This window comes from Paramormyrops kingsleyae, chromosome 11, assembly GCF_048594095.1.
Source record: "Paramormyrops kingsleyae isolate MSU_618 chromosome 11, PKINGS_0.4, whole genome shotgun sequence".
In the NCBI taxonomy this organism is placed as follows: Eukaryota; Metazoa; Chordata; class Actinopteri; order Osteoglossiformes; family Mormyridae; genus Paramormyrops; species Paramormyrops kingsleyae.
The window spans coordinates 9,025,233-9,047,035 of NC_132807.1; the positions used below are offsets into that span (position 1 = coordinate 9,025,233).

Genomic DNA, 21,803 nt, shown 5'->3' on the forward strand with positions numbered 1-21,803 from the left:
TCCATCCCTTTATGACCACCATGTACCCATCCTCTGATGGCTACTTCCAGCAGGATAATGCACCATGTCACAAAGCTCGAATCATTTCAAATTGGTTTCTTGAACATGACAATGAGTTCACTGTACTAAAATGGCCCCCACAGTCACCAGATCTCAACCCAATAGAGCATCTTTGGGATGTGGTGGAACGGGAGATTCGTGCCCTGGATGTGCATCCCACAAATCTCCATCAACTGCAAGATGCTATCCTATCAATATGGGCCAACATTTCTAAAGAATGCTTTCAGCACCTTGTTGAATCAATGCCACGTAGAATTAAGGCAGTTCTGAAGGCGAAAGGGGGTCAAACACCGTATTAGTATGGTGTTCCTAATAATCCTTTAGGTGAGTGTATATTCATCATTAATTAATGTGCTTTATGTTTGTGTTTAGCTTTTGCACAAGACACAGTGTGAAAGTAAAGTGACAGCCACATACTGGTTAACTAGGGCATTACTGGAGATCTGTAAAAATACAAGCTAAGCCTTCACTAGACAGTCTGATCTTAATAAAATGAACGAGAATACACCATTTAAATGTATTAGTTCACGTTATTGAGATATTATAATATTATGTAACCATTTGAAGTAATTCAGGCACATGATTTTTTAAAGCTGTACTACAAATGCAAGCATATACTGTTATAATTACATTCCCAGACCGGGAGTTAATATGCTTTATGGATCGGTTCACCACCGCTACACATGCGTGCTCGTTGGCACGATAACTCAAAAGGTATTTGATGAATCTTTTTCAAACTTTGGAAACGCATTGTATAGGAACTGATCAAATTTGGAGACAGATCACGCCAAAAATGAAGGAACACAGCTTAATTGCAGTAAAGGGCTGGGTGACTGCAGAAAATACTTGACCTTGTGAACGTGTTGAGGTTTTGGGTGTTGAAGGAATAGAATTTAGAAAGGGGAAGGGGTCCAGGAAATACATTGTGGTCATTCTTTCAGTATCTACCTTACAAATGAATGTAGCAAGGGCGTCGGTTTGGTTACGGCATTGGTATGAACCCGGGTTTAGAGAAAGAGCTCAGTACCGCCTCCTTATGTACAAATCAGATCTTGTCACAGTGTGTTTTCCAGCTTTAAAGTAGCTTTGACTAGACTCATTTCTCGCGTGGAGACTTTGCTAGAGGTAAGACATGTAAGAGCAATAGCTTGATATTTTAATGCATTTTCATGGGGACATTACAAATTAATAAGCCAGAATATTACTTGCAGGTAAAAGCCATTTTGATGTATATTCAGTTTCATTTACAAGTCATGCTTTAAAAAAAAGTCAAGTATGCCTGTCGTTTAACTACTGTACCGTACCCATATCAAATAAAAATAGGCCTAACTTTTTTTTAGCAAATTTATCAATTTATTTTATATTGTTTTATTGGTAACACAACATGCCAAGACACGAACACAGTGCATCTTTAAGTCTGTGATCATAAATAGGATGATAACTAACAAATGCAGTGGTTCTCAACTGTGACCCAATTTTTTACCATGCCAGCTATATGAAGCATAGGTTTAAATGAACGCAGTGCACTGTGCAACCTATGCCAATCAATGTCTATTGCACAAATCTGGTTGGATGTACCAGTGAATTTTAAATTAACCATATTTGGTATGGCTTCTTGGACTGGGTGAGTGTTCACTAATTTTGCCTTAAGCATTTGCAGACCCGAGACCCGTTTATATGAGTTAATTCTAGGATTGGGGTTGGGAAATCTGATCATGGATCAGCGTAAGAGTTTGCTGGTTTTAAAATGCTTACATTTCCAGCTCTGCCTCGCAACGTTTTCAGAGCTTGCCGCGACTCAAATCTGGATTACGACCCAAAGGTTGAGTATCGCTGAACTAATGTATGGAGAGACATATTCAGGACTCCTCTCCCCGTACCTGGCAGGGCTCCTCCCTTCCTCTGATTCTGATTTTAACTCATGGTAGGAACCAAATGTCCCGAACCTCGACCCCGTAGACACACATGGTTCTCCCACAATATTGGTGGAGCCCTGTCCACGCCGTCCATACCCAAATCTACATCCTTGGGATCTAATCAGTGCTTTTTCTGAAAAATAAATGCATTTCTCGCTAGATTTTTGTTCGAGCGATAATAATTCTCGTAAGGATGCATTTTACTAAGAACTAAAAACACTTCATTTAAGTTACAAAATAAGTCCATAGAAAGATATTTGTTATTTTAATTGCCCTAAATGACTTGTGTCAAAATTTTAAAAGCGGCATAAAACTGAAAATCATCCCTAAAAGCTTCAAGTATACTTCAGGTTCAAACACGTACAATCAAAAAGCAATGGATTTTGTAAGAAACATGAGGCTTAAGGGATGAATTATTGAGCTATATGATTAACTGACGGTGTTTGCAGAATTTATGTTTAAATGTCGTAGGCCCATCTGTTCGTAACCAAAATGTATCTCACTAAATCTGCATGGCAAATACAATGCGATATAAAGTGTCTTTTAAATGAAAATACCATACTTAACTATGAACATTTCATTTGTTAAACTATCCAATAGCGCTACCTACTGACTATGTTGCTCATGTAAAAAAACTTTATTGTTGAAGTCTTACATTTTTGGAAGTTGCCCTAAAACGCCATCGTAGTACCTTAAGTATCCAAATAGCAAATGATTTTGAGATTTTAACATCATATCAGGTTCGAATCGTTTGTGTACCATGCCCCACTTGTCTACCACGATTAAAAAAAAATAACTAAAAATACATGTTTATATTATTTATTTTAATTTATTATTTTGTTAATATGTCGTATTTAAATTCAAGAGTTTAAAGAATTACCACACCTGGTATATGTCACAGAATGTGCACATGTTTATCATTACGTAAGAAACACGGTTACCCAGTTTGTCAACCGAAGGGAATTATTAAATTATCAGATGAGTTCGGGTACAAATAAAAAGAAAACAATAATTTCCTCATATGCTTTAATTGTTAGTTTGTCATAATTTATGTTTTAAAATGGTTGCCACAATGTATACTATTTTATAAAAGCACTATTATTTTTGTTTACATATTTAATTTTTCCAAAACATGTAATAAATTGTCATTGCCAACACCAGGAGTTCAGGTTTTGCAAGGTTAAACTGTCTTTCGAAATGCATGTAAATCCATGAATCTTGCTCAACACGCCAAAAAGAATTTAACCGTATCGGCTTTTAGATCACTGCTTCTTGCACCATGCGTTTAAGAAATTTAAGACTCATTGCGCATGCGCATCGCGATAACCGGTTCAACCGAACTATGGAAGTCCTCAGAATGGACAGCCCATATTATGGGTGTTCCAATCCGATTATTGCGAATGAGCACCCAAGAGATGACCAATCACAGAGTCTGTGCTCTTACTTCCCATGTTTCTATTGGTTATTATTATCGACAATCATCTGCATAGCCCGCCTTACGGGCAGTCTACTATAGGTCGTTCTTGTGTAAAATAACGCCAGGAAGGAATTAGGCAAATCGGAGATATCGGCAGTAGATGCAGCTGCAAATTAGGAAGTGTCATTTGCGTTGTTCTTTTTTTTTTGTTTTTAATGCAATGTGACCGAGGCTCAGCAGGCTAGCCCTATGCACGCTACGTGTGGCTTACGCGCTAGTAACAGTATCCCTGTCTCGTTAGCTAGCTACGATTCAATTTGCAAGCTAGTCCGCTTGGCGTCAAATCCGTAAGGGCTGAGTGAGGTGCCGAAGAAGTATCAACAGACAATAACGCGAGGCGCTATTTGCTTGCCGCACCTGCCTGGTAAAGTTAAGGGATTTGACATACTGCAGTGGCTGGCGTGTCATTTTTTTTTTTACCAGTCATAAATGGCAGGCTTTGCACTCGTTAACAAGGACTAGACTGTTGCATTTTATTCATCTTTTTCCTTGTCTTTATTGAATGGACAGTACCGTTTTGCTGTATTTATATTTAGTCTACTAGATGTGGATTGCTGCTTTGGCAGGACTGGTTTACGCCGCCTGATGGTAACATTCGTGCGCGGCGTACCGCACCATGGGGGTGTAAAAGATTAAATCGGAATTTCTTAGTGACAAAAAGCTCATATAATGTGTGCTCGCATACAAAGGGGCTTCCGTCTCGTAGAAATCGGTTAGTGGCGTTGACCATTACGGTAGGCCGTGTCGATGTAAGCATCGTGTATGGGGCTGTGTATGAACGGACGTCGGGGAAATTATCATTTGCGTGGAAAGGGATGAACAATCAGGGCTCCGAGTCACAATAAGCGGCGTAATTTACTGAATTTACAGTGTGATTTTCCGGTATCTAACATTTAGTAGGTGTTAGGTAGGAGTCAAGTAGCTGTCATTTTCGCCGTCGTCTTACAGATTATTTAAGTAAATATGGTTGGTTTCGGTGCGAATCGGAGAGGGGGCCGGCTCCCGTCTTTGATCCTGGTTGCACTCATGGTGGTCATCCTCATCCTGTCGTTCAACTACTGGGCCGTGTCCAGCAAGCACGGCCGTCTGCTGGACGAGCTGGCCGAAGTGCAGACGCAGGTGAAGCGCACGGATGCTGCACGCAGTCGCTTGGAGAAGCGCAACTCTGAGCTGATGGCGCAGGTGGACACGCATCGGAAGCAGATCGACCAGAGGGAGGTGGATGTTGGCGCGCTGGAAGGCAAACTGCAGACCCGCGACGCGCAGGTCAAGAAGTGCGCCGACGAAAAGGTACCCGTTGCGCCCCGAATGGCAGCTGAGCAGCCGAACACTGACGAATCGAGAGCCGCCTGGTGTGTTTGTACTGCTCTTGAATTCACGATGCGCTGGGGCAGTAGCTAAGACCTTTCGTACTGTGGTCTGCCATGGGCTCTGCTATAAAAGCAGCACATGTCCACCAAAAGTATAACGAAGTTGTCTACTTGTTGAATCTTAGGGATTTAAATGATAATGTTACATTATACTGTCTACAGGCAGGTGGACCTGTTAGAACCAAGGGGAGCGTGTTGGGGAAGTGGGGTTTGTTTCAGCATGATTTCCATGGTTCCTGTTTCCAAGCTGATTACTGCATATCAGTATCCTCATCTGCACCCCTTGTTTTAATTGCCTGTACAGGGGTTCTTTTAATCGTCATCTTTTTAAATTTTATTCTGGGGAATCATTGGCCCGTCATTAAAAAATGTGCCAGATGTCAGAGTATTTTCAAATAACATAATTTGGGAGATTGTATTGTTTAATCTGTGTTTTTTCCAGCTCACAGCAGCCTCAATTTTGCCTCTGGCTCAGAGCGCATAAAATGTCGCGCTAGCTGGCGTGAAGGTGAGGGCTTTGGGACAGCCTGCTTTTTCTTCCCCTTCACTTTTTTTGGGGTTTATTGAAATGTTCCTTGAATAAAATCACTGGAGTCGAGGCTTATTCCCGCAAGCATGGGGCAAAGCGCCGCATTTCGCGGCTCCGGCAGCGCCCCGAAGTTTCGCCTGTTTCCATGGCAGCAGCACGTGCAGCTAGGGCTCCCCAGCAGCTCAATGTCACCGGAGTCGCTTTACCAGTTGCGGCAGGGAACTGGTATATCCGCTTCTCGTTTACACCGCATTTACATAAATGTATTCTGCTGGTGCCCCTGCAGCTACCCTCTTTGACTCTCTGATATTAATGAATTCATCCCATCGATTTTTAGTGACCCCTTATTTTCAGCTGCATACTGTCATCATCTCTGAATTACTAATAAGCCTGATAAATATGCATTTTTAAGCGTGATTTGTCATCCCTAGCGTAGCAGCTCCTGGCTTCCTGTCCTCTTGCTGGTAGGCCCAGATGTGGCCTGTGGTCCTGCTCAACCATCTGCTCTCAGTCCAAAGACCTGGGGCCAGTCAGTGTAGCTCTGCCAAGTGTCACTTCCTTCCTAACTAATCTGTTCTCCTGTTGATCCTTTTTTTTTTTTATATCTACTGTTTCAGTTCATACCAGTTTGGTGGGTGCTTTGTTTGTGCAATGCTATTGGCTATAAAACCCTTATATTGGAACACTAGGCTTGGTCGAACCGTTTCTGTCTCATGGATCTTAGAAAACACAATTTCGTTGCAGTGTTATGGAGATCATGTCCCCTCTTAGCCATCCCGCGGCAGCAACCTGTAGTTGATTTTTAACCCCTGGTTAATACGCTGCTTAAACAATGTACAGCTTAAAGTTTTGCTAGATTAACTTCTAAACGGACTGGATGGGAAACTCGCTGGCAAAGTCGCAGCCTCAGTGGCCGGCTAAGCAGGACTAACTGCAAACGTGTGAACGTGCCTCGTTTACACGTTTGCGTTTTGTTGTAAGTGAGGCGCGGCACTGAGTACAAGTGTGACATCTTTGTTCCTTTAGCTCTCAGCCGGACATGTTTGTGTTATTTATTTAAAAAAAAAAAAAGAAGGTAAATGAGAAGTACGGTGGTTTGCCGACTGAGAGGGTTAAATGGAAGCAGACCATAAGCATCAGTGCTGTACAGAGTTTGTTGCTTCAGAGTGCTGGCAGAGTTGAGTTGCTTCAGAGTGCTGGCAGAGTTGAGTTGCTTCAGAGTGCTGGCAGAGTTGAGTTGCTTCAGAGTGCTGGCAGAGTTGAGTTGCTTCAGAGTGCTGGCAGAGTTGAGTTGCTTCAGAGTGCTGGCAGAGTTGAGTTGCTTCAGAGTGCTGGCAGAGTTGAGTTGCTTCAGAGTGCTGGCAGAGTTGAGTTGCTTCAGAGTGCTGGCAGAGTTGAGTTGCTTCAGAGTGCTGGCAGAGCCCCGTCAGTGCACACCCATGCATTCGGGCCTTTTTTCTGTTTTCTTCAAGGGCAGAGTAATTGTCTGTCTTTTAGGGGTGTTTTTCCTGTCACCCACATGCTTTATCCTGCTTCCCAAAGCAGAGCGACGTCAGGTTTCCCAGCCTTGCTACCTTCTGTACCAATGTGGGACTCGCGCAATAGCAGAGAGCGTCTGATCCTCCGCGGTGCGCCTTGCTGGTGGCCTTCGTCGGCCCGCCGGAGACGGTGGTAGCTCGTGCTCGTGTCGCTGTCTTCAGTGCGACCTGCTCCGGAGGGGGCAATCATGATGCGTGGATGAGTCAGTAACTGTGGTTATTTTTTTTCCTGGATCTTGCAGGAGGTCGTCCGCTTTGTACATGTCTGCCAGTACTTGGCGTGGCCTTAGAATGCAGAATAATTACTAATCTGTGTACATCTATACTGTTTGGGTTCTCGGTAAAGACTGAGAAGGGGAACAGCCCAGACGAGTGCGCAGCATTACGTACAGGTCCAAAGGTTTTGCTACCTTTGTTGTTTTCTGCCTGGTCCATTGTCTCATCACAAGAAACCACTGTGTGACTATACATTGTTTCATATGGCAGGCAATTAGCTGTCAGTGTTCACTGTGGGCTTTTATGAACAGTTTAATAAAATATAGGTTTTATTACTCTGTGAGGGTTAACCTTTATAGATCATTAGATTATTCATAATGCACTGATCTGATATTCGGATCAGTATTGGTGCCGATCCAGACATTTTTATCTGATCAGGAATCGGCCGCATGTGACCGTTCCACGTCCGATACTTTCTCGTTTAGTTTTTGGCAGTTTGTAAAAAGACAGCTCCTATTTCGTGTTTCGATTAGTACAAACAGTCGCACGACAGCTCTTTCCATTTTACATGCGTGTTTTGCAGCATTCAAACTGAATGCTATCACTGCCGCTCATTGGGTGTGAGCGCAGTGACTTCTGCCTGCTGTGACGTCACGCGCAAACCCTTGGCCGTACAAGGAGCGTAAGGACATCAGATAAGAGGTTGACGGTCTGGGAGTATTTTACACTTTTAACAGGAACTTGTAGCACAGCGATTTGCAATCTTTGATTTGCATGTTTTGAGAGGTGGAAGTAGTGTTTACTGGAAAACTAAATAAAGCACACGCAATTTTGCGAGACGGCATAAGTGATATGAATAAGCAAGGGATGATTTGTTACAAATATTATATGTGGTATAAATATGTATTTATTATATAAAAATACTAAAGTAATAGCTCTTGTACCGGAATCTGGATCAGAACTGAAAAATGTGGATCGGCCAACCCTAATTATGAAGAATGCACGCAGAAAGCAGGTTCTGAAAAAGCTATAATTTATCCAGCACATGGTGTGGCTCCCCCTGCAGGCCACCAGTGGTGACACGGAGGAGAAAAGTGAGGGGTAGAGAATAACAGGACAAAGGAGTGTGGAGTGGCCAGTGTGGAGTCAGTGTGCCCTTCAGGCCAGCAGCGGGTGCAGTGGGGCCTTATTCCCAGGCTTCTCTCTGCACACGCTGGTCAGTGTGCCCTTCAGGCCAGCAATGGGTGCAGTGGGGCCTTATTCCCAGGCTTCTCTCTGCACACGCTGGTCAGTGTGCCCTTCAGGCCAGCAATGGGTGCAGTGGGGCCTTATTCCCAGGCTTCTCTCTGCACACGCTGGTCAGTGTGCCGTTCAGGCGAGCAGTGGGTGCAGTGGGGCCTTATTCCCAGGCTTCTCTCTGCACACGCTGGTCAGTGTGCCCTTCAGGCGAGCAGTGGGTGCAGTGGGGCCTTATTCCCAGGCTTCTCTCTGCACACGCTGGTCAGTGTGCCCTTCAGGCGAGCAGCGGGTGCAGTGGGGCCTTATTCCCAGGCTTCTCTCTGCACACGCTGGTCAGTGTGCCCTTCAGGCCAGCAGCGGGTGCAGTGGGGCCTTATTCCCAGGCTTCTCTCTGCACACGCTGGTCAGTGTGCCCTTCAGGCGAGCAGTGGGTGCAGTGGGGCCTTATTCCCAGGCTTCTCTCTGCACACGCTGGTCAGTGTGCTGTTCAGGCGAGCAGTGGGTGCAGTGGGGCCTTATTCCCAGGCTTCTCTCTGCACACGCTGGTCAGTGTGCCCTTCAGGCCAGCAGCGGGTGCAGTGGGGCCTTATTCCCAGGCTTCTCTCTGCACACGCTGGTCAGTGTGCCCTTCAGGCCAGCAGCGGGTGCAGTGGGGCCTTATTCCCAGGCTTCTCTCTGCACACGCTGGTCAGTGTGCCCTTCAGGCGAGCAGTGGGTGCAGTGGGGCCTTATTCCCAGGCTTCTCTCTGCACACGCTGGTCAGTGTGCTGTTCAGGCGAGCAGTGGGTGCAGTGGGGCCTTATTCCCAGGCTTCTCTCTGCACACGCTGGTCAGTGTGCTGTTCAGGCGAGCAGTGGGTGCAGTGGGGCCTTATTCCCAGGCTTCTCTCTGCACACGCTGGTCAGTGTGCCCTTCAGGCCAGCAGTGGGTGCAGTGGGGCCTTATTCCCAGGCTTCTCTCTGCACACGCTGGTCAGTGTGCCCTTCAGGCCAGCAGCGGGTGCAGTGGGGCCTTATTCCCAGGCTTCTCTCTGCACACGCTGGTCAGTGTGCTGTTCAGGCGAGCAGTGGGTGCAGTGGGGCCTTATTCCCAGGCTTCTCTCTGCACACGCTGGTCAGTGTGCCCTTCAGGCCAGCAGCGGGTGCAGTGGGGCCTTATTCCCTGGCTGACTGCTCCAACCCAAAATCAAAACTACGGTCTAGGCATTACGTCATTCTTAAGAGTCCACATTTGTATTCTGCTGGCAGAATGTGTGCAGTGCCCACGCATTGAGGAGTAGGGCAAAGGCAGTAAGACAAAGGATAGCATGCAGTGCGAGCAGCCTGCCGGGCTGAGACGCACACGCTCTCCACGCTCACACACACATGCTGGCCGCTTCTCTCCATTCTTCTTCCATTTTTTAAAATTTAAAATTGAAATTCATATCCACTCCTGCTGGTCTTTTGAATCCTGTCTGAGCATCAGAAAGGATCTAGTTGACTGAAGGATTTAGGGTGATATTTTGGTTAGAGATGCACCGATTGCAATTTTCTTGGCCAATTCCAATTTTCGATGTTGTTGCAGGTGTAACTGACCGATACCGATTTTTACCGATTCCAGATTTACTTCTAAGAAATATAATTAACAGCATGTACAAACAAAAGTCAACTTTTCAGTGCATTTTTTGCCATAATAAAAGAAATTGTTAAACTTTACAGTTTCCCCTAAACTGCACTAATTTACACCATTTTCTCTCATTGAAGTCTCAGAATAAAGTGCTCTGTTACTAGAAAGAGGTACAAATAACAACTGACTGAAAATGAGATTCTGTACACCAAACTTTATCCATAAGTCCATAGGTTACAAACCTCCAAATGAAACTGAAATGTACTATACTCTTCCAAATAGGTGCAGGGTAATATTAATACCAACACTGCATGTTATGCACATACAATTCTTACTTCACTAGTGAGCTAGATTAAGATCAACCTTTTTCTTACCTTCATACTATATGGACATTATATTGCAGGGGGGTTACAGTTTCGCTAAAACATTTTTACTCTGTCATAGTAAATACCTTAAATAGCCTTAGCTAGCTTTGCAATTTTAATGATTATTCCTTTTCAAGATTATCTAGTACAGGGGTCTCCAACTCCGGTCCTGGAGAGCTACTATCCAGTAGGTTTTCTGTCCCACTTGGCTTCTGATGAGCCACACCTGTTCCTGGTATTTACCTGAGAACAGGTGTGGCTCATCAGAAGCCGGGTATGATAGAAAACCTACTGGACGGTAGCTCTCCAGGACCAGAGTTGGAGACCCCTGATGTAGTATATGTTTAATAATCAGTTTAAAGTTTACATCCGATGTTTCACCACGTTTTCGTGTTGGTTCCTCCATGCTTTACTTTGGCTTTACATGAATTACAAATTCCAAGCTCTGTGTCGTCAACACTCACAGTGAAGAACTTCCACTGTAATGACGTGCCCGTGGCTGTGAGCGTGCCCGTGGCTGTGAGCGTGCCCGTGGCTGCGCCACTGTGTATATGACGTGTGGCACGTGTAAAACGGACCGGTTCAGTATCAGTAATGCATGAGACTGGCCAGCCATCTCCGGTCCTGGTCCGGGCATGCTGATAACCGGCCGATTGCGGCCCCTGGCCGGTAGCTCGGTGCATCTCTGATTCTGGTGTTTGGCCAGTTGGAAATGCCTCGACTGGGAAAATCAGCAGTTGAAATGGCTCACTTTGAATTACTCCCCAGTCATAAATGACTGAGGAGAGATTTTATTTGTTTTATTTTCTGTGTTATTTTTTTGCTTTCCAGTAGCCCTACAATTTGTGGTGAGGACTTTGCATAGAAACATATCATTGTACACTGGCACCCTGCCAAACCGGTTCCTGGGACGGATGTTGTTCCACCCAGTATTTATGCTGTGTTACGTTATGTCATGTTATTCTGTTGTGCTCTGGTACCCAGCCTGTCCAATCCATGTCAAGCAAATCTTTCTTTCCCCCTGGTTTTCTCTCTTCTTTAATTACGAGTTCTTTGTTCACTGTAAGTTGTGTACCTCTATGTGTTCCACTGTATGTGCTGTTCCTCCAGGGAACTAGAACCGACAGTTCTACATATGGATACACAATTCCAGAAAGTAAACGCGAAATGGCATTAAACACTTTCACTTTTGCCTTAGCCTGTGTGTCTTTGTGAGTGACATGATCACAGTACTCCGAGGCTCGCATGGGTAGCAGAAGTGTACCTTGGTGAGGTGGTCTGAGTGATGACGGTCTTCTCCCGTTGTCCTTCAGATGAAGCTCCAGAATGATGGTACAATTCAGGCTACAGAGATGCAGAGGCTGAGAGGTAAGAGCAGCTGCGAAAGCAGTTTTTAAATGACACCGGATGTGATGTGAAAGACACGGGGGGGTGGATTCTGAGTCATCTTCATAAAGAAGGTCAAAACTGTGTAGTAGAGATCAGGACTCCTCCTGTTTGTTGTTCAAACACCGCTGCGTGAGTCTGAGCTGGGTGATTTCGTGATTTGCCATGATTGGCGAGCAAGCTAATCTTTTGTGTCACCCTGTTCTCAGATCAGTTGAGGGACCTGCAGCAGGAGTTCCAGAAGCAAGAGGAGCAGTTGCATGAGACGAAAAGGAACAGCACGCAGCTGGAGAAGAGGTTGGAGTACGAGAGGTGAGCTTTGGGGAGCCGGCATGTACTGGGAACTGGGGTGCGTTGGAACGTTGGGGAATTGGGGTGTGCTGGAACACCTGGGAATAAAGCAGATCCAGTTCAGCCGGAGTGTATGATAGTGTCAGAGAGACGTCCAGGCCTTATGAGGCCGTGATGGTGCAGTCAGACCATGGCTCCAGCTTTCAGGGGACGCAGCAGGAAGCGTTTCCACTAGGGCTGCCGCCATTCGTCGACATGGTTAATGACGCATTGACATCAGTATTTTAAATCGACGCATCGTTTTTTTTATTCTTATAATAAAATTACATTTTTCATTTCTAAATATCAAACATTTTGCTTTAATATCACTACATAATTACAGGACTACTTTAGAGTATCACAGAACAAGAGGTTGTTTTACACTGTGCAGAGTTCAGTGGCACCAGCGCTTTGCATGAACACCTGAAGCGCAAACACGCAGCCGGCGTTCTGAGCGCAAACACGCAGCCGGCGTTCTGAGCGCAAACACGCAGCCGGCGTTCTGAGCGCAAACACGCAGCCGGCGTTCTGAGCGCAAACACGCAGCCGGCGTTCTGAGCGCAAACACGCAGCCGGCGTTCTGAGCGCAAACACGCAGCCGGCGTTCTGAGCGCAAACACGCAGCCGGCGTTCTGAGCGCAAACACGCAGCCGGCGTTCTGAGCGCAAACACGCAGCCGGCGTTCTGAGCGCAAACACGCAGCCGGCGTTCTGAGCGCAAACACGCAGTTGCCAAAATAAGCAAAACCACCCTAAGTGCTGTCAATTCATGTTTATTAAATTACCCTTAATACGGAGAGCTTTTTAATCTTTTGTCCTCGTAGCTGCTAAATACTCATTATTAAAGCCATAAAGTTGTCTGCCTGCTACCTTGGAATTTCCATTGAATAAATTGTTGAGAAAACGTTTAGGCTACAATCTGGGCTTATTCTACATTGATTGACAGTGCCAGTCTGCATGGTTATACGTGCTGGGCTTCTTGGGACCAGTGTTATTATTGTAAACTAAAGTTGAAACGAAGACGGACACAAAATTAAAAAAAAGTAACAAATAAAAATGAAAACTGTTGTCTGACTTTTAATTAGCAAAAAGTACCACCACACCACCATCATCGTTTTGCCTTATTTACCCACAATATCCCCTCTTTTAAAAGATGCTGTGGTTGCTGATCTGTCCCTTTCTTCACCACCACTTCAGTGCTTATCGCTTCCATGATTCACCAAAAGAGCTGCATGTGGCTCCGCTAACTGAGCCTAAGGATACACCAAATTCACACAGATTAGTATAACTTTTGGGCATCACAATATGCCTCTCATTAACATTCTAGGCATGCTGCTAATCTCGAATTGTGGACATAAATAACGTCCATATAGTGCCGAAAAGCTGACGTCCATTATCAGAAGCCCTGCAATAACATAGTTTGTTCTTGTCACAATAATATTAACTTCAATGAAATGGTCAGTTTTATTTTCAGGAAGAAAATCAATTGTTTAGATTACTCAACCAATAGGTAAAAGAGTTGACAGATGAATTGATAGAAAAATAGTTGTTAGTGGCACCCTGAGTTTCCACACAGTTCGTGACCTACTGCAGTTTTACAATCGGCGTGTCTCCATGTCTGCACTGTCGAATTACACAGCTTGTTCGTGTCTGTGTTTTGTGTGTGTGACAGTTTCCAGTGTGGCCGCCAAATCGCCCAGCTGAAGGAGGAATACGAGGAGAGGATAAAGATCCTGGAGCAGGAGGCTGCAAAGCTGAGACGGGTCAGGATTGCACAGTTTTAACCAGCAGGGGGCTCCCTGCTCCACAGGGTTCTGCCTGTATTCTAAATGGATGTGACATGTGACTGGGTATAATTCAACCTTTAATACTTAATGCTTTTCCATACCGTTAGCTGCAGTGGCTGCAAAGAATGGCCTTAGTTTTATGTTTGGGATTGTGCTGCCCCCTTGTGGTTCCACATTTATGTGTCATATCAAGATGTTTTGTACAGGCTTTTGTGGGTCATGTGTTTATTCTAGTAAAAAAAAAAAAATACTACATCTCCTCTTGATTTCTGGTAGTAGTTGTCTGAAAAAGTTCAGTAAACATGATGGTGAACCGGTAACTAGAGAAGGCACAATATAATTTTTCCTGGTCTGATCCTAATATAAAAATTTTGAGTATATACCGATACTGATGCCAGTATTTTTTCCCACTTCATTATCTCCTAAGCAGTAAATGAGATATTTGTGTAAATACATTTCATTTAACATGGCAGACTACCTACATTTACGTGTTGTAGCTGCACTGTTTGAGTACGCTGAGATTAGGAAAACGTAATGGTCATGTGGCTCAAACAAACGCCACGCCTCTCGGCTACAGGACGAAATCCACGACCAGCAAGGTTTTCACAAGTCTGCTTTTTTTTTATTCGGTAACAACGTTCACAAAAAATAATAGAGATGGTTCTTAAAGTGCAAACTGTGCAGTCTGTTGCCAAATTCATACCAATACCACTGTATAGGCCCCCAACTAACCCATTTTTAAGTCAAATTTTAATGTGTTCAGACTTAAGAAAAATCAGCACTGGTCTGACTTGCACTGCACTTGCACTGCACTCTGCAGATGTGCTTTTTTCCCTGCAGCCCCCCTTTACATTCACAAGGCTTAGGGGTGGCAGATCACCGCCATTGTTAAAATATGCAATAAATACTTGGGTACCCTTAACCTCAACCCATATCAAATTACATTGTTATTTCCTATCAAGACAGTTTTATATAATATAAAAACCATCTAAATTATACCCCTGTTTGTACAGTTACTACTGTATGTACTGGGAGCAGTACGCTTAGAACCTATTATTATTAGAAATGCAAAATGAACAGCACTACAATCTGACAGCTAACATGTGCGTGAGGCTGGTTACTGAGGCACAGTGCTGTACCCAAGCCAACACTTTTAACGTTAAAGATATAGTGTGTACTTAACTAACAAATATTATGTATACTGATATTCATGTATTGTATGATTTAATGTGATCCCATTTTGGTATTGTTTTTTGACGTACACAAGTTTCTGCGATCTTTCAGCCAGCTCCAAAAATATTCCCATTTTATCGTTCACAGCCAACTCGCGATTAACCAAAACCGCGAATGTCAAATTACGCGCTAAGGCTACAAGAATTTTCACGATCTTTCAGTGTAGAGCTATCTCTGGGAGAAAAAAAAAAAAAACAATTCCGCCCCCCCCCCCCCCAATGTCCAATCCAGGATTTTTTGCCAGTATCGGCCCAGTACTGATAGTGGGTATCGGATCAGTGCCATCTCTACCGGTAACCTGTCTGGTTCTTGGCACACGGCTGGCGTTAGCTCAGCCTCCCGGTGAGAGACCCGAGTCCAGAGCATGAATCAGACTGATGCATTGGCCCTGAGAACCGGACATCCTCATTGCCTCATATCTGTTTGTTTCTCTTTTCAGAACCTGCTGCAGAATCATGAAACGGGGAAGCTTTCGGCCCGGGAGGATGAGGGGGCGGCCACCGGAAACCGGCACGAGGAGGCAGAGATGAAAGGTAACCGTGACGATCGCCCTGCTGACCAAACCACAATGGAGGGCGTGGCTTCACCAACCAAGACGCATGCTTCCCTGGGTGATGCGATTCTCACACTTTGTGCATCTGACCTGGGTCATTTTGTCAGGATTTATTAGGCTAGTTACCTGTGGTGTTTTAACCACGGCAAAGTAAATTCAATATTTAATATTACCTGGCACAAATCAGTCTTAAAATGTACTTCTAATTCTTTTGAAAATACAAAAAAACACCTGTGGTGGTGATTAGTTATTGGCTAGCACAAGCATTGTCTCCTAATTACCTGCTCATACCTCAGGCGACATGGCCAAACCTGGCAGCGACGCTGGCATGCCCGGCATCGAGGACAGTGAAGTTGGAAAGGCAGACAATTTGGATTTTGGTAAGACATCAGTTTGCTCTTCACCGCATCCTGGACAGTTTCCGTACACCCTCATAGGTAACGTATTGCACCAACGGCTCCTTCCCCAGCCCCAAAGAAGCCAGCCATCACCCAGAAGCACATCCCCGTGAGCGAGGTGGGGGCCGATGTGGGGGAGGGGGCCGAGCCCGCCCAGGATGTATCCCAGGAACGTCACGACCACCCGGGTGACAACGCGCTGGACCTGGCGGGTTTGGAGCAGCACAGCCCTGGAAACGAAGGCGCTGGCCTCCAGCCTCTGCAGGCCGTGGCTGACCAGCCGGTCGTGTTCGACCAGGATAACAAGGCGTCCGTCCGCGCAGATGAGCTGGGGGAGCACCACGGGCAGATCAAGGGTACGACTGCAGCCGCCCTGCTCGGACCTCTAGGTGTCCTGTCTGTATACTTTGTAGAGGAGACAGCAGCCAGCCGGTGCCCCGTTTGCCTTCCTCCAGGGTGGATAAAAGTAATATGCAGACCTCTGTACCTGAAAATGACACAGCAGTGAGCAGCCTCTGACTGGGAAGCTGTGTTCCATTCGGACTGACAGCCAGGCTGTCACAGCCTTAGGGAATGCGCTGCTTTAGGACAGCAGCCAGGGGGCGCTCTATTGCAAGTCAGCAGCAGAAGGCATCTTTAATTTCCAGTGACTCAAAATGCTGCCTACAAATGCTCGCAGCCTTAAAAACATGTCACCGTGTGGTTGTAAATATTATAACTAAACTAGTTATCCTTCATGAGCAGGATTTACATATTTTTTTTGTTGTGTCTGGTAATGAACAGGCAGACATGGTCACTAAGAATAATGATAATAAACCATACAAACCTTTGCTAAAAGTACATTAATGAAAATATGGTAAAATTCTCGCACTTAACCATGTCATTGCTAATGGAGCAGCAGTCAGTTTTAAAATGCATTGGGACCCGATATGAGGTACCTGGTCATGCACATGACCTTCCTTACAGGGGAGGTGTCCCCCCCCCCCCCCCCCATCAAAGCCCTTTGTTGCTGAAGCACATTTTTATATATCACTCCTCTTTTATTTCTATTAGACAAATGTTTCTTCTAGTCACGACTTTGCACGATGTTTTAACTAAAAGTGAACATGAGGCACTTGTAGATTTAACAGAAGCCAGTGTAAAGTACCTAATTTGGAATTTTATTACTGGTAGGTCATTTATATAATTGATGTGTACATATGTGTAGATGTATATAATTGACTGTACTAGAAGCACAGCAGAGTGCATGAAGACTGTGAAACCCATTCGGTTATTAGCTTTAGTGGAATTAATTAGCGAGAAATATATTGTGTGCCTTTAATGTTTGATTGTGCCTGAAACCTGCCCAGGGCTGTGGCAGGATGCGTTAAACATTCTTTCATGTATGAATCTTCCTCTTCGAGGGCAGCATTTCCTGCTGAATCACTTCTAGACGTAACCAGACCTAACAAAGGCGCTTTGTGTTTGCAGTGTATAGCTCTTGCTGTGCTGCACTCTGCAGGTAACAATACAAATTGCCGTTTAATAAATGCAGTGCTTTACCTGTTTGTAAACCCACAGTGCATGCTACTTTTAATTTAGGTAGTACTTCTAAATCTGGATTGTCTTTGGTTATGGCTGTTTTTGAATGCAGCAGTTCTTAATCATTACACCCAGGTAATGTGATGGTCAGCACCCTCTTTGTGACACACACAATAAGTGTAAGATAGCGGTAGTGCATCTGGCAGAGGTCAGGGGCTGCATCCTACAGACGCCCCACAAAAACCCTCCTAGCCTGCAATTACCCGGGAGATTCTCTGCGCGCTTATTATAGTTGTTATTTTTTTTATGAGATGAAAATAACGCTGGAAACTTCCGGGCGTTTGGCCTCTGACATTGCTAGATGTGAACAGCTTGATTAATTTGCTCCAACCCAAGACACCCTAATCAGTTCAGTGGTCAGACGCTGACCTGCGCCCCGTGCAGAAGTAACGTGCGTGATGCGCCTCGATGAGACCTCACCCCCTCCCCTCCTCCCAGCTCCTGACGACGTGCAGGGCGATGGCCGGGATCTGAGGGGAGCCTGGCACGCTCTGCCCCCCAATGCTGTTCAGGCAATGCCCAATCCCATGGACCCGCAGCTGCAGGGCAGGGAGTCCCCTCCAGCGGAGCCCGTCCGCCACCGCCAGAGTGAGTGTCACGTCCCCCCTATGTGGGCTCCCCCTTTCTTTGGGTGGGGGTGTGTGTTTGCATCTCCCATCCGCTCGCCCCCTGCCGTGTCCTTACCCCCCCCGACCACGCCTCCACTCTCGCCCACCCCCTCAGACCGTGTCTCCCGTGCCCCCCCCCCTCAGACCGCGTCTCCCGTGCCCCCCCCCTCAGACCGCGTCTCCCGTGCCCCCCCCCTCAGACCGCGTCTCCCGTGCCCCCCCCCTCAGCCCGCGTCTCCCGTGCCCCCCCCCCTCAGACCGCGTCTCCCGTGCCCCCCCCCTCAGACCGCGTCTCCCGTGCCCCCGCCCCTCAGACCGCGTCTCCCGTGCCCCCGCCCCTCAGACCGCGTCTCCCGTGCCCCCCCCCTCAGACCGCGTCTCCCGTGCCCCCCCCCTCAGACCGCGTCTCCCGTGCCCCCCCCCCAGACCGCGTCTCCCGTGCCCCCCCCCCCAGACCGCGTCTCCCGTGCCCCCCCCCTCAGACCGCGTCTCCCGTGCCCCCCCCCCTCAGACCGCGTCTCCCGTGCCCCCCCCCTCAGACCGCTTCTCCCGTGCCCCCGCCCCTCAGACCGCTTCTCCCGTGCCCCCCCCCCCCCTCAGACCGCGTCCCCGCCACGCCCCCTGACAGCTCTCACCCCCCCCCCACAGGTCGCTTCTTTGATGAGAATGAATCGCCAGCAGACCCGCAGCACGGATCCAAGCTGGCTGACTACAATGGGGACGACGGCAACGTGGGCGAGTATGAGGCGGACAAGCAGGCCGAGCTGGCCTACAATGAGGAAGAGGATGGTGATGGCGGGGAGGAAGATGTCCAAGGTGAGCTGCTGCTTCGGGCTGTGTTTTTTTTAAATAAATGAATAAATAATTCCCCCCCCAACCCCCACTGCATGGAGACACTGTCTCCATCCTGTCTGTCTGTATGCATGTGTCTGTGTGCCTCAGATCATAAATTATATCATGACAAACTAACATAACATAAATGATTCTCTTACTGGGGACTCGGGAGCCCCGCAGACCGCCCTCATTTTGAGATATCAGTTTAGCTGATAAGGTATATGCAGACTAGTGTGGTAATGTAAATACATGCATCACAATCAATATGTTATTCAGGGTGACTTAGGGCCGGTGTGCTTGTTACAAGGTCTCATGGGGAGGAATGTCACACATTTTGTAACGGCTCTGACACATACTGGTTTAGTTGTTGGTGTAGTTGCTGGTTTAGTTGCTATAAGCACCGTACCGGTCACTCATCTAATGCTAGCTGCCTTTTGGCCCAGATGACGAGGACCGCGAGCTGCAGGGAGACCGCATCGTCGGCTACGGGAAGCGGCACCAAGGCGCGGACATCCTGTAGACCACCAGGAGATGAGAACTTCAGTAGGATCACGCATCGAGAAGGACAGAATGTTCAGTGATTCGCTGGTGCCTAAGCTGGCAGCCTGCTAATGGTGGGGTGGGGGGGGGGGGGGGGGTTTCACTGAATAGTTCTTTTTAACCCCCCAACCACACACACACACACACACACACACACACACACCCTTTATAAGTGGCATTCAGGTCAGGGCATTGGAAGACTTAAGGACACAAAATGAACTGGACAGTTGTTTGCATAGGAAGCCTTTAAATCCTAAACTCGTTACATTTTGACAACATAATGCATTTCCTTATGTGCCACAGAGCGATGCATATGCACACATGCAAGGATAAAGTATATAAATATTATTCTGAAGAATCTACTCTGTTGTGAAATGAAAGTTGTGTATAAATGAGAACGTGTCCCCAGCAGCTAATGCAGACTGCCCATAGAGTCCTTTATGTGTATAAATGAGAACGTGTCCCCAGCAGCTAATGCAGACTGCCCATAGAGTCCTTTATGTGTATAAATGAGAACGTGTCCCCAGCAGCTAATGCAGACTGCCCATAGAGTCCTTTATGTGTATAAATGAGAACGTGTCCCCAGCAGCTAATGCAGACTGCCCATAGAGTCCTTTATGTAGTCAGCGACAGCCCACCTATACGTGGGAAACTGGACTTTCCCTTGCTCCGTACGCCCCGGTTGCCGCTGCCTGCCTTCGCTGGACCCCATAGCACCTACGGACTCGGTCATGTTCGTACTCCACCAGGACATGGATTTTCCCTGGGATGTATCTACTTGTGCTCCCCCCCTGTTTCCCTGATGAACGGTTGTTTCCAGCTAAAACAGCTTTCCCCCTTGGCGATGTGTAAGGACTAAACAGGCTGAGTTACTGAGTGCCTGTGCTCTGGAAAAACTGCTATTACGGCTGTTCACCCAGGAGGCTTCGCAAACTTGAGCCGGAACCAGCGGAGCCAAGGACATTTCTCATGTCTACTGCCCCCCCCCCCCCCCATGATTTTGTTTTTATTATGATTTTTTTTTTACTTATGTAATGGTCCGTGAGGCACATTGCCTCTAGCAAGGTAGTTGCTGCATGCATTGAAATTGTAAACTTTGATAGCAGCCCCCAGAATTGCGTAACACTGCAGCATTTGCATACTCCGACATACAGGTAGGGGCTCTGAACTTTTGCACATCTGGAGTTTAAACACTCCAGCTGTTAAAGTTTTTATTTCTATGTTCATGTACATAGATTAGGATTTTTTTTTTAAACTGATCTCTTGGGGAGGCTTTGTTCTTCCTCACTATTTAAGCAATTTGCTTAAAACACAGGAGTAGAATATTTTAGATTTTGTGCAGATTTTAAATGAAATGAGCGAATCAGCATATTTAATGTACCCTGTTTTAAAGGATGATTTAAGAACAATACAAAAATGAAGGTGAATTGGATATAAAACATGCTTAATTGTCTGATTTAACATAGGACACTTTGATGCCCAGTAAAAATGCAGTAGTAATGTGCATGAGGGTTTTTCTGTTAACTGTAGCCTCTGGTTCTTTGCATTGAGTGCCCAGATACCCCCCCCCCCCCCTTGAAAAGTTACCTGCGATGACTGTTAGTCACCATAATATGAATCATAATAAAAATATAACCCTGAATACAATGTAATCTTAATTTATTAAAGGAGGTAATTTGGTTTGCTTTGAGTCGAATTTCATGAGCCTGGTTTTGAATTGTTTACAAAAAAAGATTTACAACAGAAATAATTTTCTAAACGTAATCAACAGGTGTAATGCAATCAGCCCAGTGTTTTAAAATTACTGTTCAGAGGTTTTGGAAACAAAGTAAGTATTTGTTACCAGAAGTGTCTGAGAAAAGAACCTTAACATTTTCTATGGTTTCTAAGGTGGGGGCTAGTCAGGTATTGGGCACAGTTGGATGCAGTCTGGCATTTAAGCATGAGAGAGGCTATCAAGTTAGTCCTATTTGTATTTGTGGAGCAACGAATTAAACCAAAAAAGAATTTCAAATGTTATTTCTCTATGGTTTAACGTTCTTCAAACGAAGATATTTTAACGTACGACAACCAACTACTGTATGACGTTTCAGTTTGTATTTATAAAAACTTTGCTTCTACATTACAAATGATTACTAATATCATTTGGTAGACTAGAAACGCTGCAACAGCAAACTGCAAATTCTTATCTTTTCTTTTGTTCTGTTAAAAGGATCTTGCATGTTCAGAAACCAGCGCA

General features: G+C 45.9%; 1 protein-coding gene across 1 annotated transcript; it reads left to right on the forward strand.

Annotated features, from left to right (window-relative positions):
• Nucleotides 1–3,468: 3,468 nt before the first annotated feature.
• golm2 (golgi membrane protein 2) lies at nt 3,469–21,583 on the forward strand. Its single transcript, XM_023815150.2, has 10 exons — nt 3,469–4,743; nt 11,629–11,683; nt 11,911–12,013; nt 13,703–13,793; nt 15,490–15,583; nt 15,900–15,983; nt 16,073–16,357; nt 18,021–18,170; nt 18,839–19,006; nt 19,468–21,583. Exons 1-10 carry the CDS (start codon nt 4,417–4,419, stop codon nt 19,542–19,544), a joined length of 1,434 nt encoding a protein of 477 aa, XP_023670918.1. The 5' UTR covers nt 3,469–4,416; the 3' UTR covers nt 19,545–21,583.
• The last annotated feature ends 220 nt before the right edge of the window (nt 21,584–21,803 follow it).

Bases quoted from the DNA above. Each gene is read 5' to 3' on its own strand.
- golm2 (XM_023815150.2), top strand. From the start codon at position 4,417: ATGGTTGGTTTCGGTGCGAATCGGAGAGGGGGCCGGCTCCCGTCTTTG. The intron at 11,684-11,910 runs GTAAGAGCAGCT...CCCTGTTCTCAG, and splicing joins AGAGATGCAGAGGCTGAGAG to ATCAGTTGAGGGACCTGCAG. The intron at 15,984-16,072 runs GTAAGACATCAG...CTCCTTCCCCAG, and splicing joins GGCAGACAATTTGGATTTTG to CCCCAAAGAAGCCAGCCATC.